Below are 16,621 nucleotides of genomic sequence, written 5' to 3' on the forward strand. Positions count from 1 at the left end.
GGTCAAACAATAATATCATGAATATGTAAATCTTTTATTTATATAAACTCATTTCATTGTGCTTTCATTGTGCATTAAACAAGTCACATGATATAACTTATGGTTAGGTCACGTATTTCATCATAAACATTACATGATTTTGTAATACTACAGATACAGAGGTAGGACCAGTTAAAGCTCTGAAACGGATGAAAAGTACAAGAAATAAATGTTATTCTAACTCATTTAATGGCAGTCATTTAAAACCACTAAAGAAATGGCTTAAACATGCCCTATTAAACAATTCATTATTGAGTTCTGGAATGCAAGTAAAATGAACAATGTAAAATACTGTTATCCGTTTTTAAAATGAACAGAATAAATAACAATGTGCTTCTGAAAGTGACACAACATGGTATCCTATTTTGTACATTGGTAAAAATATAATGTGAATAGATATCCACATTGAATTCATCCATTTTTCATAAACACAAAAGTTAAATCCTACACATTTTCAGAAATTTTGCATTGTGCCCTTTATAACCGTATCTTAAAAACAAGCGAAAAGACATTTAAATACTCTAATATTTAGTCATCCTTCTTGGGTACGCTTCCCATCTTTGTGCGTATATTTCGGAGCAGGAAGTATCCAACTGTGGTGACGGCACAGGCTACTTCCGCTACCCAGAATGCTGTGTTCCAGCCGTAGTGTTTAGCAATGGTGCCAAATGGCAACCCTGACAGGAAACCGCCGACTGCGGGCAAAACAAACACAAAAGCACATTAGTACTCTTTGAAATAGGCAACTGGCCATGTAAATGTAACGACTTCTGGAACGCTAATTTGGGTTGGGAATCGGACACTTGTTTTAAAATATAAAAATTCGATTAATCTTATCGATTCCTCTAACATGACTTTAAAGCATTCAAGCGCAAGAAGACCCGCGCACTGTTTTCTGTGCTGCACACATTCAAAGCGTGCTCGCAGAAAGCCGCCTCTTATACTGACTCTTCCGGGGTTTTTTGCACTTGAACGGACAAATACACACAAAGTTAAGTCAAAATATCCTCGTAAACACAGCGTCTTAAGTCTACGTAAACAACTGGGGAAAAAAACGCATGTGTAACAGTATATTGGATTCGTGCAGCTCTTAAAGTGACAGCAGCCTAAAATTGTGTGATTGCGATACCCAATCCTAATGCTAATAGAATACATACTCTAGAAAACACAGAATAAAAGTCCTAACACTGATGTTATACTGCTTATTGTATTCTACAAGTAGCTGACAGATAAAAACATACTTGTAGAATAAATTTAGCAGCAAAAGCATCAGTGCGGACAGAGGACTATGAAATAAAATGGAGAAAATGGTCACCGTTTGCCATCAGGGCAACAATGGCATGAGAGGTTCCACAGTAGTTCGATGGAGCGCTTTCATTCGCAAGAACTCCAAACAAGGCAATCGGTCCATAGGAGGAAAAGCCAAAAGCAGCACCCAACAAAAGAATCCAGACCTGTGTGTAAAATTATAATGAAACCAGTACATTACAGACCCCATAAATGCAGTTTGGGCAGGTTTGTCGTTTTTTATTTATTTGTTTGTCACAACATAATTTGCTAATTGCTAGTCATTGGAAGGTGGTACTAGGGGGAGGGACATTCTCTACTAGAAGCATTTGATTGGACAAAAATATGTGTAGTACAGGATGAGTCATCAATATTATCTGTCAGTTTTGTGTAAAGATACTGAACTTACGTTTGAGCTGTGTGCTGTGACAGTTGTGCGGAAGAGGTACATGGAGACACACATCCCAGCCATCATGGAGAGCAAGAGCCCATGGCGAGGGTTTCCATACAGACGCAATCCATGCTGCAAATGCAAGAGAGAGAAAAATCCACCACTTTAGATACACTACTGTTCAAAATGCTGATCTTTTGAACTCTCTATTCATCAAAAAATCATGGGGGAAAAAAGTATATTGTGGTCGTACTTTATGGCTCGTTGTTTGTCATGCATGATATTCGGATTTCATTTAAATAGATATTGGTAGAATAAACTCACCTTTGAAACGGCCCTGTCTGACAGGAATCCTGCGGCTAAGCTACCCAGCAGTCCTCCCATCTCCAGGGCACTCATAAAGGAACTGCCTGTGAAAATCAGCAGCAATACACATTTTTGTCCATAACCCAAAAGTCTCATCACACACTTGGCAAGCTATTTCTTAAAGAGGACATATCAAGAGAAATATAAAATAAAATTGTATTGTGAAAGTATCTATCAAAACATACTTTAACTTTTAGAACTGAAAATGTCTTCATAGTACAAGAAGCTGCACCTATCTATGGAAGCTTGTTTCAGCAACAGAATAAAAAATTTAAAAAGGTAATTACGACTTTTTAATCTCACGATTCAGACTTTTTTTCACAATTGCGAGTTTATATCTTGCTATTTCGATTTTTTTCCCTTAGAAATCTGTTTACATCTCGCAATTCTGACTTTTTTTCCTCAAAAATCTGTTTATATCTCGCAATTTAATTTTTTTCCCTCATAAATCTGTTTACATCTTGCAATTCAAACGTTTTTCCTCATAATTCTGAGTTTACATCTCGCAATTCTGACTTTTTTCCTCAAAAATCTGTTTATCTCACAATTCAAAAATTTTCCCTCATAAATCTGTTTACATCTCACAATTCCAATGTTTTTCCTCATAATTCTGAGTTTATATCTCGCAATTCTGACTTTTTTCCCCTAATAAATCTGTTTACATCTTACAATTCAAGCGTTTTTCCTCATAATTCTGAGTTTACATCTCGTAATTCTAACTTTTTCCTCATAATTCTGACTTTACATCTCGCAATTCTGACTTTTTTTCCTCAAAAATCTGTTTATATCTCACAATTCAAATTTTTTTCCTCATAATTCTGAGTTTACATCTAGTAATTCTAACTTTTTCCTCATAATTCTGACTTTACATCTCGTAATTATGCTTTTTTCCCCTCATAAATCTGTTTACATCTCACAATTAAAATGTTTTTCCTCATAATTCTGAGTTTATATCTCGTAATTCTAACTTTTTCCTCATAATTCTGAGTTTACATCTCACAATTCTGACTTTTTCTCTCATTAATCTGTTTGCATCTCGCAATTCTGACTTTCTCGGAATTCAAAGTGTACTTCTTGCAAATCTGTTTTTTGTTTGTTTGTTTGTTTCCACCACAAAATAAAAAAATAAAAAAGGTAATTGCGACTTTTTCATCTCACAATTATGTTAAGTTTTCTCTTGCAATTGCGATTCAGACTTTTTTTCTTAGAATTGCGAATTTACATCTTGCAATTGTGCGATATAAACTCAGAATTGCATGATAAAAAGTCGCAATTATCTTTATTATTTTTTATTCCATTGAGGAAACAAGCTTCCACACCTTTAAGACCCTCATCAGGTCACATTTGAAGCCTACACCGAAGCCTAAAAACCAAATAATTTGGACCACACACAGTACCCATTAGTGCTGACTGGCCCATGTCCTGGATGAGGAAAAGTTGTCCCCAGTCAGTGTAAGCAGTCTTCACCCCAAACACCACCAGATAGCCCAACGATAACACCCACAGATAGGGAGAAAAGATGAACTCTTTGAAGGTGCTTTCATTTTTGCTGGAACCTGAAATCAAAGGTAGAGACCAGATGGATCAAATCTACAACTGAAAAGTCCATTGGTTCAACGTGAGTGACCTTCTACAGAAAAAACATGAATTAACACACAGACACAGTAAAACACCCCTTTGTACTCTGTTTTGGTCCAATAGTTCATTCTTCAAAGAACTAGTGAGTGAAACCTTTGATCTAATGCAGACTTTCACAACGTCATAGAACAGCAATGACCTATATAAGCAAAACCAGTCATAGCAAAGACAACTGAGTATGGGAAATTAATACAACATGAAGCAGCATTCCCGTCTCGTTTTAATTCCTTAATGTAACCTATTTCCTACTGATATAAAATGCACATGCATGAGGATTGTGAAGTCTTCATACCTCCTTTGCCTTTCTTTGCACCAGCTTCAATATTAGGCAGGCCGACTTCACTGGGCTCATTTCGGATAATGAGCAGGCAGAAGAAGGACATGACCACACAGGTCAGGCCGGAGATGGACAGCGTGGACCTCCAGCTGTAGCTCTGGGCCATCAGTGTGGCAATTATGGGCCCCAGACCCCCAGCCAAATTCATACTACAGGACAGCACTGCCCACCAGGTCCCAAACTGAGATGGCTCAAACCACTATTGAAACAAATCAATTACATTTTATATGTAGTACTGAATCTGAAATATATAGGTATTATATAAACTACACTGCAGTTTGAAAAAATTAGATTGATCAAAAGTGACAATAAGTGAAATGTATAATGTTACAAAGATTTCTGTTTTGGTAATACTTTACAATAAGTTTCCATTTGTTAAAGGGATAGTTTAGTTGTTGTTTTTTTTATTTGCTGTTAATTTACTTTAGGCCATCCATGATGTAGGTGTCATTATGCGACTGCCACGAACACGCTCAAGACTGTTTGCCGAGGCTGTGGATTACAGCCAGGTAACAACATTATAAATGTATCTGGTCCTACTCGGCCCGCTCAGAGCGGGATCAGAACCAGGGTCTCCGGAGTGTGAGGCAGCGTGCTAACAAGGACGCTAAAGACCGCAGCCTCTGGTGCCAGTCGCGAGTGCACCTCTTGAGACCAGGGGAGTGAGGTTTACACACACAGCTCTTACTGGCCTATGTTATACTCACCCCCCCTAAACTTTACTCCCATCCAGGACACGGAATCAAATAAAACCGATCCTACCCAATCCAAGCAGGATTCGAACCGGGGTCTCCAGCGTGAGAGGTGGGCACGCTAACAAGGACGCTAAAGACCGCAGCCTCTAGTGCCAGTCGCTAGTGCGCCTCTTGAGGCCATGGGAGTGAAGTTTACATGCACAGCTTACTGGCCTATATCCGTTAAATAAATAATGTTAAGTTTCTTGCACAAACTGATTATTTCGCTCTATGAGACATCAATGTACTTCAATGGGTATTCATTTTGTTTTGCCTGTATGTGTTTTTTTGACTCTCAAAGTGATGTTTTCAGCATTGATAATAATAATAAGAAATGTTTCTTGAGCAGCAAATCAGCATATTAGAATGATTTTTGAATGATCATGTGACACTTAATGATGTTGAAAATTCAGCTTTGCCATCACAGAAATAAAGCATATTATAATATATTTGACAATATTACTGTTTTTACTGTTTGATCAATTAAATGCAGCCTTGATGAGAAAAAGAGACTTCATTCAAAAGCAAAACTTTTTTGTTCTCCAAAGAACCTTTCATCTAACAGTTAAAAGAACCATTTTTTTTCTTAGTGTGAAGAACATTTTAATAATCTGAAGAACCTTTTTCCTCTATAAAGAACTTTTTATGCAATGGAAAGGTTCCATGGATGTTAAAGGATCTGCATGGAACCATCGATGCCAATAAAGAACCTGTGAATGTGTATTTCTATGTACAATGCACGTCCATAGACTACAGGAACGGACCCATACCTTGCGTAGTACTTTTGCACATGGTGGCCATCCCAGACCTTGACCCAGTCCATTCAGAAACCACAGGCCTGAGAACACCACCACCGAGGAGGACTGAGAGAAAACCACGTTGATGCCGCCAACCGTAAACAGCCCAATAGAGAAAAGCCATCGTGCGCTCATCTGATCGGACAGCACACCGCTAATGAACTTGCTAATGGCGTAGGCCAGCGACTGACTGCTAGTGATAAGACCTGCAGTGCACAAAGAAACATTGATTAGACTTCAGAAGAAAGTGATTACAATTCAGAATCACTCAAAAACATATGGGTTTGCAAAGATTGGACAAAAGAGACATTCTTTATGCGTTATCACTCTTCATTGGCTTATGATAAGAGCAATTCAATCACTGTGCTGATAAAGTAGATCCGGGGCAACACACCAAATGCGGACTCGCTCATTTTAATATTGTTGTATGTGGTCGATCTCATGACATGTTAAACATTTTGTCAGCAAAAGGATTTATTTGCTGTTCAGAAAATAACACTGGTTCAGCTCAATCAGCCCATATGTATGAAATGAATGATAATGGAATATGGCATAATAGGCCAAATTTGTGTGTAAATGTTGCTACTTTTATTATATTCTGTTTATATAATCATGACTGACATTTAAAGAAAGAAATTTTTTTACTAAACATGCATTTCAGTTGCATATTCTAGACTGTTAGACATAATACAGCTTTTTTTTAACAGGGTGCAACGTAGATATGTGAATCTGTAATATATGATCTGATACTTTCTGATATTTAATTGATTTCTTTGATGCAATTTCAGTTAGGTAATGTTACGTAACAGGGTGGAATGTGTATGAGTGGGAATAAACAATATATGATGATAAAACACCAAAAAGATCACAACTAAAAAGCAGCATTGACATGAGATGCTTTTTTTCTATTTGAATTTCTCAAAATAAGATGTCACATCAGGGTTTAATCTGTCGGTTTAATCTTTCACACCTGCATTTCATACACACTAACAGGGTGGAAATTAATATTTGAGATATGTAGAAAACATACTGAACACTAGCATAAATTATTTGGGTTTGATAAGATTTTTACATGTTTTTGAAAGAAGTCTCTTCTGCTCACCAAGGCTGCAATTATACAGTAAAAACAGTAATATTGTGAAGTATTATTACAATTTAAAATAACTGTTTTCTATTGTAATATATTTTAAAATGTAATGTATTCCTATGATGCAAAGCTGAATTTTCAGCATCATTACTCCAGTCTTCAGTGTCAGATTCAGAATTTGCTGCTCGATAAACAATTATTATTATAATTATCAATGTTGTTTTATTATTATCAACAGTTGTGCTGCTTAATACATTTGTGGAAACGGTGCTACATTTTTTTTGGGGGGGGGGGGGGGGGGTGGGATTCTTTAATGAATAGAAATTTCATAAGAACAGAATTTATTCAATCAATATTCGATCAATTTAATGCATTCTTGCTGAATAAAAGTATAAAATAATAATAAAATAGTCATTTTATAATATTTGTCTGTTCCTGACATGAGTTCTAAGTAGAACAAAAAATATGACAGTCTCAAACATGTTTTCTCTATTAGGAAATACATTATCAGTGACTGGTAGTGTACTGTTTATTCAAATATGCGTATTATGTTCTGTTGATATTCCGCTAAATCTGAATAATAATCCTTTTGGGAGCTTTTTGTTTATTTCAAGATGATTTGGGCACTGAATATCACTGCCTTTGTGCCTTCTGTCCATTGTTTATCATACTCGTTTACTGCAATTCCATTTAATGCATGTGTAATATGTTATAAACATGAGTGGGCACATGACAGAGAGGTAAAGTACAAGCTACTAGTTGCACATGCTCACCCAGATCATCCTTATCCAGCGGGATCTCCTGCATTACAGAGGGCATCACGAAGGAAAATGTCTTCCGGTTAAAGTAATACAGCGTGTAGCCCACAAACATGGCCAGGAATATAGTAGCTCGGTAGTAGCCATATCCGCTCTTCGCCATGGTTGGCACAACTTTAAAAACGATAAGGAAGGAAACGTAAGGGTCTTCTTCAGCTCGACACAGTTACCAGGAGCATCTGAGGGCTATGAACTCATGAGTGTGGATCTGTGGAACATGAAGAGCTGGTGAGGTCCGGGGAAAGAGCTGTAATCAATGGCAGGGTTAATGGTCAACCTGGCAGAGATCTTTGGAGCGTTCTCCGGCAAACAACTGTGTCATGGGACGAACTGTTACGTACTCTACTGAACCAAAATGTTTCCTTTGCAGCAGGTCTACTGTAGCCAATATTTCTTCTATTATTTCTACTTTGTTGTTGTCTTAAACTAGAGGGTGTTTTTGAAGATCCCCTAATCTGAGGAGTTTAATGATTGACGCGGGGGTCTGTGTGTGACAGTTTATAGGTTTGACTATTGGCGGCGTGTGTTGTGTAAGATTGCACTATGGTTGTGAATGCTCTTTAGGGGTCAAGCACCAAATGTGCACCACCAACAGCACAAAGTTGTCTAATTATAACTGTGTAGTCCAGAAATATGTTTTTCTCGCTGAATTAAATGTATTCCTTGCTTTGAATCGGAGTAGATTTTACAGCCTTTTAAACACTTCCCTGCTGAGAAAAAAAAAAAAGTTAAAACAAGCCAAACCCAGACAGCAACATAGTGTCGGCCCAGATCCGGCCCACGTTTGGTACATGTGCGTGTACCAGATGTGGGCCGGATCTGGGCCGAACTATGTTGCTGTCTGAGAAGTTTCCTGGTCCAAGCCTGGTCAAAGCTGGTTTAGCAGACTGGTTTTAGCCTCTTCTTTAGATGATCGGGAAGGTCTTAGCTTGTCAGGCTAATCCAGCTAAAACCAGGTCAAACCACTATAATAGGTGTGGTCACATTAGCAACATTTCGGTTAAATTTCGCAATATATGTACAACGATGCACAGGTCACACAGAAGTCACTTTCAAACGAAGCAGCTTTCTGTTGTTCAATGCAGCGAATTTGCATTATTGACTGCATTTTAAAAGCTTACGCCACACCATTCGCATCATAGGCCTACCGTTTGCATCACTCAGATTTGCATGTAACACATTAAAGTCCCCATGAAATTCAAATTTAATTTTTTTGGCTTTTAGTATGAATATGTTAGCCTTACTGTTATCTATAAGCTATTGAGCTCCAAAACAATGACAAAATTCACATTTAGAAGATATAAGCATTCAAAACTTACAGTCTTCTGCCAATATGGATCAATGATTTTGATGACATCACTCTGCACTTCAGCCTCTCATTAGATTTTCTGTCCAATCAAATGCTCTCTAGCATCTAAAGCGTCCCGCCCCTTGCATTATAAATAGATACTGAAACTAAAATCAGTCACTTGGTCACACATTTAAAAATGTCTACTTGGTGAATGGCACATGTGCACTATATTGTGATATTTCAGCTGCATCCGAATTCGTATAATGTACAGTAGCAACTACATTTGGTTTGAAACTTTTATTTGTGACTGTTGTCACTGTCATGTGACCTATATGGGATCAGTTGCGTCACTTCACTGCCTTTCACAACACCTCTCCCATGGTCTCACTGAGTTCTATGTCACTATGCAGGGAATTCAGAAGCGGGAATGTGAATGCACCAAAATTGCCTGTCCGACATTTTGAATTTTGACATTCAATGCTGTATTTTACCATATCAATACATAACCTAGAAACATGTGCTGAGGCCATCTGGTCAAAAATATAACCAAATTGCAATACGTTTTGATTATTTATTTTTTTAACACTGTCTGTCCACATGTAGCCTATAATAATGTAAAATATTATAGCCTACAAATATTTCCTTGGTCACTCATCTGTCCACGAAATTTGAATGAATGAAACCCTAGTTTTTTTTGTTGTTGTTGTTGTTGTTGTTGTTGTTTTTTGGAACTCCTCGTAGAACACGATATCAGATCTATTTTATTTTTTGGCAACAGCGCCACCTATCGGTCAAACGTTATAAGCAATGTAAAATCATAGGGACTGTATGTTCAATCAAATGTAGCAATAGCATATATCACATTTATTACCACATTGCTGCTTGCAGAAATGCTTTGTGTTTAACATTATGCAGACCTGACTGTAATACAACATACGGGTATTTTTCGTCCTACTAATAGTTCAAAGTTGGGAAATGCTGCTGCTCAGTGCGCGTGAACTGCTGCTTTGAGACTGCAGCTCGCAAACGTGGCAACACAACCAGTTCAACAATCATCCATTAGCTAACCTGCAAGTAACAACAATGTCGTTTCTGTGAGTTAAGAGGTTAGTAGAAGGGTAATGTGGAAAAAAATCTGATATCTGATAATCATGAAAATAATAACATGCCTACTTCCGTGAACAAGAGGTTGCCTTTCGGATGTCTGTTCCAGCAAGCAAACACTTTTCATTAACCCTTTATCCACGACCAAACCATGTCGATCCGACACACGGTCCTTAAATGTTCATGTTTTTTCTTATAGTCAGACATTAGTGGATCTCGTCTAAATGCTGTAAATGTAAATTCCTGAAATACTGGTGAAACTAGTAGCCTAATTCAGTCCATTGCTTCCACCTATCGGACGAGTTAGAGTAACAACTCAAATTAAGGCTTATAAAATCATATTATTCAAATGTTCTGCAGTGCTTTTATTACATGAATTGTGGATTTACACAAACTGTTTACTGCTGGGCAAGGAGGGATAAATGCAAATATTGAAATTACTGCAGAATTATGCAATTGTTTTTTTTTACAAGCTACATATAGTGTCATTTAAAATGATACATTAAATAATCAGTGATAATATGAAATTATAAACAAAATATGATGTACACTATGAATGGAGTAAAATAAATAAATACTTTTAACAGCAGGAATGCGTTCAATTAATCAAAAGTGACAGTAAAGACATGTATAATGTAACAAAAGATTTTGGTAACACTTCATTTCGATGGTCCACTTTAAATATTCTACTAACTACAAGCAACTACATGTCAGCGTACTCTCATTAGAGTATTAGTAGACTCTTAATATCTGCTAACACTTTATTTTGATGCTCCTCCTCAACAGACATTCTCCTGACTATAAGTCACTTTGCAACTACATGTCAACTTATTCTACTAACCCTAAACTAACAGTCTACTACTCTAATGAGTTAGTTGACATGTAGTTGCAAAGTTACTTTTAGAACTTTCCATTTATCCCAAAAAAATTCCACAAAAATATTAAGCAGCACAACTGCTTACACCATTGATAAGAAATGTTACATGAGGACTTGTCAAAATCCCAGCCTGTGTTCCCTTTGTGTGGATTTTTATGTTATTTCCGGTTCTGCACCGTTTTGTAGTCCTCTCGTTTTTCTTGTTCTTCGAGTGTCCCCAGGTGTGTCTTGTTTGTCAATTATTGTGCTCCTTATCGAGGCTTGTCCTGTTGGATGTCATGTTTGGTGCACTCATTCGGTTCCCTGTGTTGGATTTGTTATTATGTTTATTTTATTATTAAGCTCACTGCATTTGGATCCAACTCTCCTTTGTTTTTAACTTCACACTATGTAACAGCACTTAATCAACATATCAGAATGATTTCCGAAGGATCATGTGACACTGAAGACTGAAGTAATGATGCTGAAAATTCAGCTTTTCCATCACAGAAATACAGCACATTTTAATATTTAAAATTTAAAAAGTTATTTTATATTTTAATAATATTTGACTGTTTTACTATACTTGTCGGCAGCTTAGTAATGTATTAAAGAGACAATCCCTCTGAATCCCCCAAAGCCTTGGCACAATGGTGAAGATTCATGTGTAACCTCTTGCAAATTACGAGACCTCAAACCTCTTGCCCAGATCTTTATCCATAGTCTACACCACCATGTGTGACAGTAATAAAGGCAGGGCAATAAAGCACAATAAAAGAAGTGTACATAAGTGGGGAGATGGCAAGGATGATCATGTTTACCTTTGCTCTACTCAGCACAGCATTTTCTGCAGCAGCTTCTGAATCTGAATCTGTTTTTGGATCAATAGCTTTTAAGGATGGTATGCAAAATATTCTGATAGAGGTAGTAAACATTACATTTGAAGTTTGGATTGCTCTCTGGAGGTATAATGCAATTGAAGACCTGCTGGTTTTGTCATCTTTTTACATTTTATTTCTCGATATTAATGATTCAGTCAGATCATTCTGGTATGAGCAGGAAAGACTGTGGCTGCATTTGGTCTCATATCAACTTAGACTTCGTCCGAATATTCCTGTTATGGTTTGTGATTTTTTTCTACACCTTGTTTGGGGCTGCTGTCTTCTCGGCCCTCGAGAGACCTTCAGAACTGGAGGCACATTGCAAATGGAACAGACAGCTGGCTGAATTTGTTCAGGATCACCAGGTTCCTCTGGAGGACTTGCGTGAGCTCCTGGGACAGTATGAAGGGGCCATTGCCGCCGGGATTCAAATGGAACCACGAACACCCCGGTGGGATTTCTCAGGAGCTTTTTACTTTGTGGCAACTGTTGTCAGCACTATTGGTATGTCAGCTCGAGTAAATCATGACTATATATATATATTGCTTTCTTTCTTAAAGGGTTAGTTCACCCAGAAATGAGAATTCTGTCATCATTTACTTCCCCCTCATGTCTTACCAAACCCGTAAAACTTTCGTTCATCTTCAGAACACAAATGAAGATTTAATTATTATTATTATTTGTATGAAATCTGAGCAATTTTTGTCCCTCCATAGACAGCTATGCAAGTGCACAACTATGCATTTGACGCTTCAAAAAATTCATAAAGAGATTGTAAAACTAATCCATATGATTTGAGTGGTTTATTCCAAATTATCTGAAGAGACACAATATTGAATTTAGGCTTTTATTGACATATAAACATTGAATTTGCTGTCATAGAATGTCCTGTTTGTTAGTTTGGATGATTCGGTTAAATAATTCATCCTTAAATCACTTCAATGAACTGCCAACCAGCTACTTTCAAGCTGAGTAGCAGAACACTTGAAAAACTGAAGTACGTTTAATCTGTACTTAATTTGAATTAGTTAAACCCTGACAAAGATCACTGACATACCAGCCCAGTGCATGCCATGCTAATACTCTTTAATATTCACACTTGCTCAGACTGGGGACAAAACCAGGGGTGCTTTCACACAAAATGATCAGAACTGTCAACAAGTCTTGTATTAAAACACCCTTTAGAGATGTAAAAGGCTTGTCACCCCAGCTTAACAAAGTGTTCTGAATTGTGCATCCCCACTAGGCTTTGAGAGAGAGAAACAAGTGGAAAACAGCCAAAGCAAATCTACTGTATGTATGTATCTATAAAATTACATACATTTAACTTTCCATGTCATCTTATTGAAATTCTAATTATTGCAATATACAACATAATAGTACAAGTTGTAATTAAAACATCTGTGTGAATTTGGTATTTAGCCACTAACATAATTATCTTTATTGACATAAAGTCTAACCTGAATAACCTTTTTACTCCACACATCTGTCCCTGTATTTGAAGAAGCTTACTAATATTTCTCCCTCTTTACAGACTCCATGAAGTAATTAGCTTTGAAAGAAACAGCATGTTCACACGCTTCAAGGTGGAATGGCTGTTTACACGTGATAACCATCTTCAACAATCTAGTTTTATCAGCCTCTGAGCTTATCTTTCAGTGGCGAAATAGCAGGAAAGCCAATTTCCTGATTCAAATCCCCAGGGCTCAGATCATAATAGCTTTGTAATCATGGATTCACGTAAGCAAATCTTAAAATGTACAATGTCCAAATTTGTAAAGTGTAGTCTGTCAATATACAAAATGAAATGCGTCCACGTCATCTTGCTTGCGTAACACAACAAAAGATCACCTCAAGATTATGGAACGATACTCAAGGCTGACGAAAATCTTGTTTTTGTTGTGGTAGAACTATAAACTTTCTTGTAATTCCACTATGTCAAAATTAATTGTTTATAGGCTATCATTCTGCTTTTTAGATTGAATTCAGGAACAGCATATATCGCATTTCTACTCATAGTATCTTTATATTATATGGCAGAAATAAAAGTATATACACTTGTGTCCATATCAGGTTTTGGGATGGCAGCACCCGCTACCCTCAATGGAAAAATCTTTCTGATCTTCTATGGGCTGATAGGCTGCGCAACCACCATCCTATTCTTCAACCTCTTTCTGGAACGCATGATAACGCTGATTACATTCCTCACACGCAGATGTCGAAAGCAAAAACAAAGGACAAAGCTGAGTAAAAAACACACTGTCCCACATTTAAACACACAACCAGAAAATGGAGACGGTCAGGAGGACTGTAAACCTTCAGTTTACTATGTAACCCTCATTTTGGCAACAGTTACACTTCTGGTGAACTGCGGAGCATCGGGCCTGTACTCGACTATGGAGGATTGGAGCTACCCAGAGTCTATGTACTTCTGCTTTGTGGCTTTCAGCACAATGGGTTTCGGGGACATGGTGAGCGGACAGAAGGCCCATTATGAAGCACGTTGGGTCTACCAGATAGCCAACTCTTTAATGATCATCCTTGGTGTGAGCTGCACCTACTCTCTTTTCAGCGTCACCGCCATCATCATCAAGCAGATGTTGAACTGGGTTTTATCTAAGCTGTTCTGTCTGCATTGCTGTCGGTCTGAGGGCTGCTGCCCCGTCGCTGGTCTGAAAGTCAAAGAACCGGCCGATCAGCAGATCCAGAACACAAGCAACCATCCCGGCATCTGTCATGTGGTCAAGGCCTCTCACCCTTCCAAGAGCAAATGTAAGTGTGCCAGCACTGCAGTAGAAACTGTGTGCCAGAGCCTGGACACAGCGAACAGCTGCCCAACCTTTGAACACGAAATCAGAGATTCGGAAAAACTGCCAAAGTATGATGTAGAGAAGGAAGTTTCAGTGCTGTCAGCAAGAACTGTCACCGTCAGGATATGAGAACACTGTCAAATCAGCAGCAGCAAGAGAAAATGCAGAAATACAGTAAAAACCTGTAAATGTTTTTTCATTAATATGTGAAAATGTGATTTTCATTTAACAGGGTAGTGAATTTAATCGTACTTGTAAGTAATATGTAAATTACCTTTTAATTTAGGGTAAACCTCTAGATTTTATATTTAATATGTATACTTTTACAGTAAAAATATTATTTCACGGTACATGAAAAGACATTCTGAACTAAATAAAATCTCCAAAATTGTGACGGGAATCGTCACATGATTAGTTGTTGTAAAATTGCAATACTTAGGGCACGTTTACACGGCAACGATGTACTAAAACGGAAACGTTTTTCCTTTGCGTTTTTTTGCGCACAGACGACAACGTTGTCTAATTAAAGGGGTGGTTCGGGATTTTTGACATCGGACCTCATTTTTAAGTCAGCCTGGTTGTTATTCATCAGTGGAGACATTTTTTTTTTTTAATTATCCAGTCCTTATATTTGGATAGTTAGCCGATGCTAGGCTAGCGCGAGTCAATGGTATATGTTAGCCAGCCATTAAAAACCGTTTTACCCACTCCACAGTGCACCAAACGCAAATCAATTATAACACTAGACTATCGATGCAAATGTCCGTTGAGAGAATAATGTTAGAAATCAAACTTACCTTTCATCTCAATGATCCCAAAGGAACTAGTTTCTCAGCAGCTGCGGAATTTTACTTTGCTCCGGTTAGTGTGCCAGCGGCAGGTAAATACACTTGCGTCATGTGTGTACCGGCTCACTCGGTTGCCTAGGTAATCAATATCACTCCGCTGCTGCTGTAGACAAGGCTTATGATTACAGGGAACAAATTATAACTAATGCAATGTGATGAAAGGTAAGTTTGATTTCTAACATTATTCTCTCAACGGACATATACATCAATAGTCTAGTGTTATAATTGATTTGCGTTTGGTGCACTGTGGAGTGGGTAAAACGGTTTTTAATGGCTGGCTAACATATACCATTGACTCGCGCTAGCCTAGCATCGGCTAACTATCCAAATATAAGGACTGGATCATTTAAAAAAAAAAAAGTCTCCACTGATGAATAACAACCAGGCTGACTTAAAAATGAGGTCCGATGTCAAAAATCCCGAACCACCCCTTTAATCCCGGGTCACTTGGATCTTCGAAAACGATTAAAACCACTGTATTCTGCTGCCAGACCAGGTGGCGATGTCACTTTGTAAAGAAACACTATGCACTTGTAGACCTTATGTAACCCCGCCCCTTTTAAAGGAGAACTCCGGTCAATTTTAACATTGAGCTAATTTTTTTGTACATTTGGAGTGCTGTCAGTACAGAGAACAACGACAAAAATCGGTGTTGCCTACACCGTGTTATCCTCTTTTTAAAATTTGCACCCTGTTGACTTCAATGGGGCAAGGTTTAAACCTGCTTTTAGTTTACTTTTTAGTTTAGTTTCAGCCAGCGCACATACCTGTATTTACTTCCTGTTTTCGGCCGAAGTCGACAGTAGTCGATTGTCGAGTTCACGCGCGTGATCATAGGTAACTAAACCTATGCGCGTGAACTCGACAATCGACTACTGTGGACTTCGGCCGAAAACAGGAAGTAAATACAGGTATGTGCGCTGGCTGAATTAACATCACTTTTATTCATATCTTTCACATCTACTGCAGTCAGATTCACCCGTGTTCACTCTGAAGGAATCACTCACATGGCTGTGCACTTGTAATGACACATCAAGGATGTTAAGAGGCTAAAAGCAGGTTTAAAACTTGCCCCATTGAAGTCAACAGGGTGCAAATTTTTAAAAGAGGATAACACGGTGTAGGCAACACCGATTTTTGTCGTTGTTCTCTGTACTGACAGCACTCCAAATGTACAAAAAAATGAGCTCAATGTTAAAATTGACCGGAGTTCTCCTTTAAGTGCTGTTAGTTGTGTTCTGTCTTCCAGTTTGTATTTCCACAGCATGAAGGTAAGATCTTACTTATTTATGAATTAACCACTCGTTTTAAATCTTCCCAGTCTACATCAAACATTG

The 16,621-nt window shown here is 37.8% G+C and overlaps 1 protein-coding gene across 1 annotated transcript; it reads right to left on the reverse strand.

The window, feature by feature from the left end:
- Positions 1-15: 15 nt before the first annotated feature.
- On the reverse strand, positions 16-10,111 carry slc37a4a (solute carrier family 37 member 4a). The gene is made up of 9 exons (XM_084419710.1): positions 9,959-10,111; positions 7,450-7,702; positions 5,563-5,795; positions 4,014-4,257; positions 3,481-3,639; positions 2,042-2,127; positions 1,736-1,849; positions 1,355-1,493; positions 16-734 (listed from the first exon to the last, which is right to left on the reverse strand). Exons 2-9 carry the CDS (start codon positions 7,595-7,597, stop codon positions 568-570), a joined length of 1,290 nt encoding a protein of 429 aa, XP_084275836.1. The 5' UTR covers positions 7,598-7,702; positions 9,959-10,111; the 3' UTR covers positions 16-567.
- Between the last annotated feature and the right edge of the window lie 6,510 nt (positions 10,112-16,621).

This window comes from Rutilus rutilus (genome assembly GCF_951802725.1).
Source record: "Rutilus rutilus genome assembly, chromosome: 9".
Taxonomy (NCBI): domain Eukaryota; kingdom Metazoa; phylum Chordata; class Actinopteri; order Cypriniformes; family Leuciscidae; genus Rutilus; species Rutilus rutilus.

Coding starts and splice junctions, on each gene's coding strand:
- slc37a4a (XM_084419710.1), bottom strand. CDS start 7,597: ATGGCGAAGAGCGGATATGGCTACTACCGAGCTACTATATTCCTGGCC. Junction 4,258..5,562: donor GTGCAAAAGTACTACGCAAG/GTATGGGTCCGT, acceptor TTGTTTCAATAG/TGGTTTGAGCCATCTCAGTT. Junction 1,494..1,735: donor TCACAGCACACAGCTCAAAC/GTAAGTTCAGTA, acceptor TTTTACACACAG/GTCTGGATTCTTTTGTTGGG.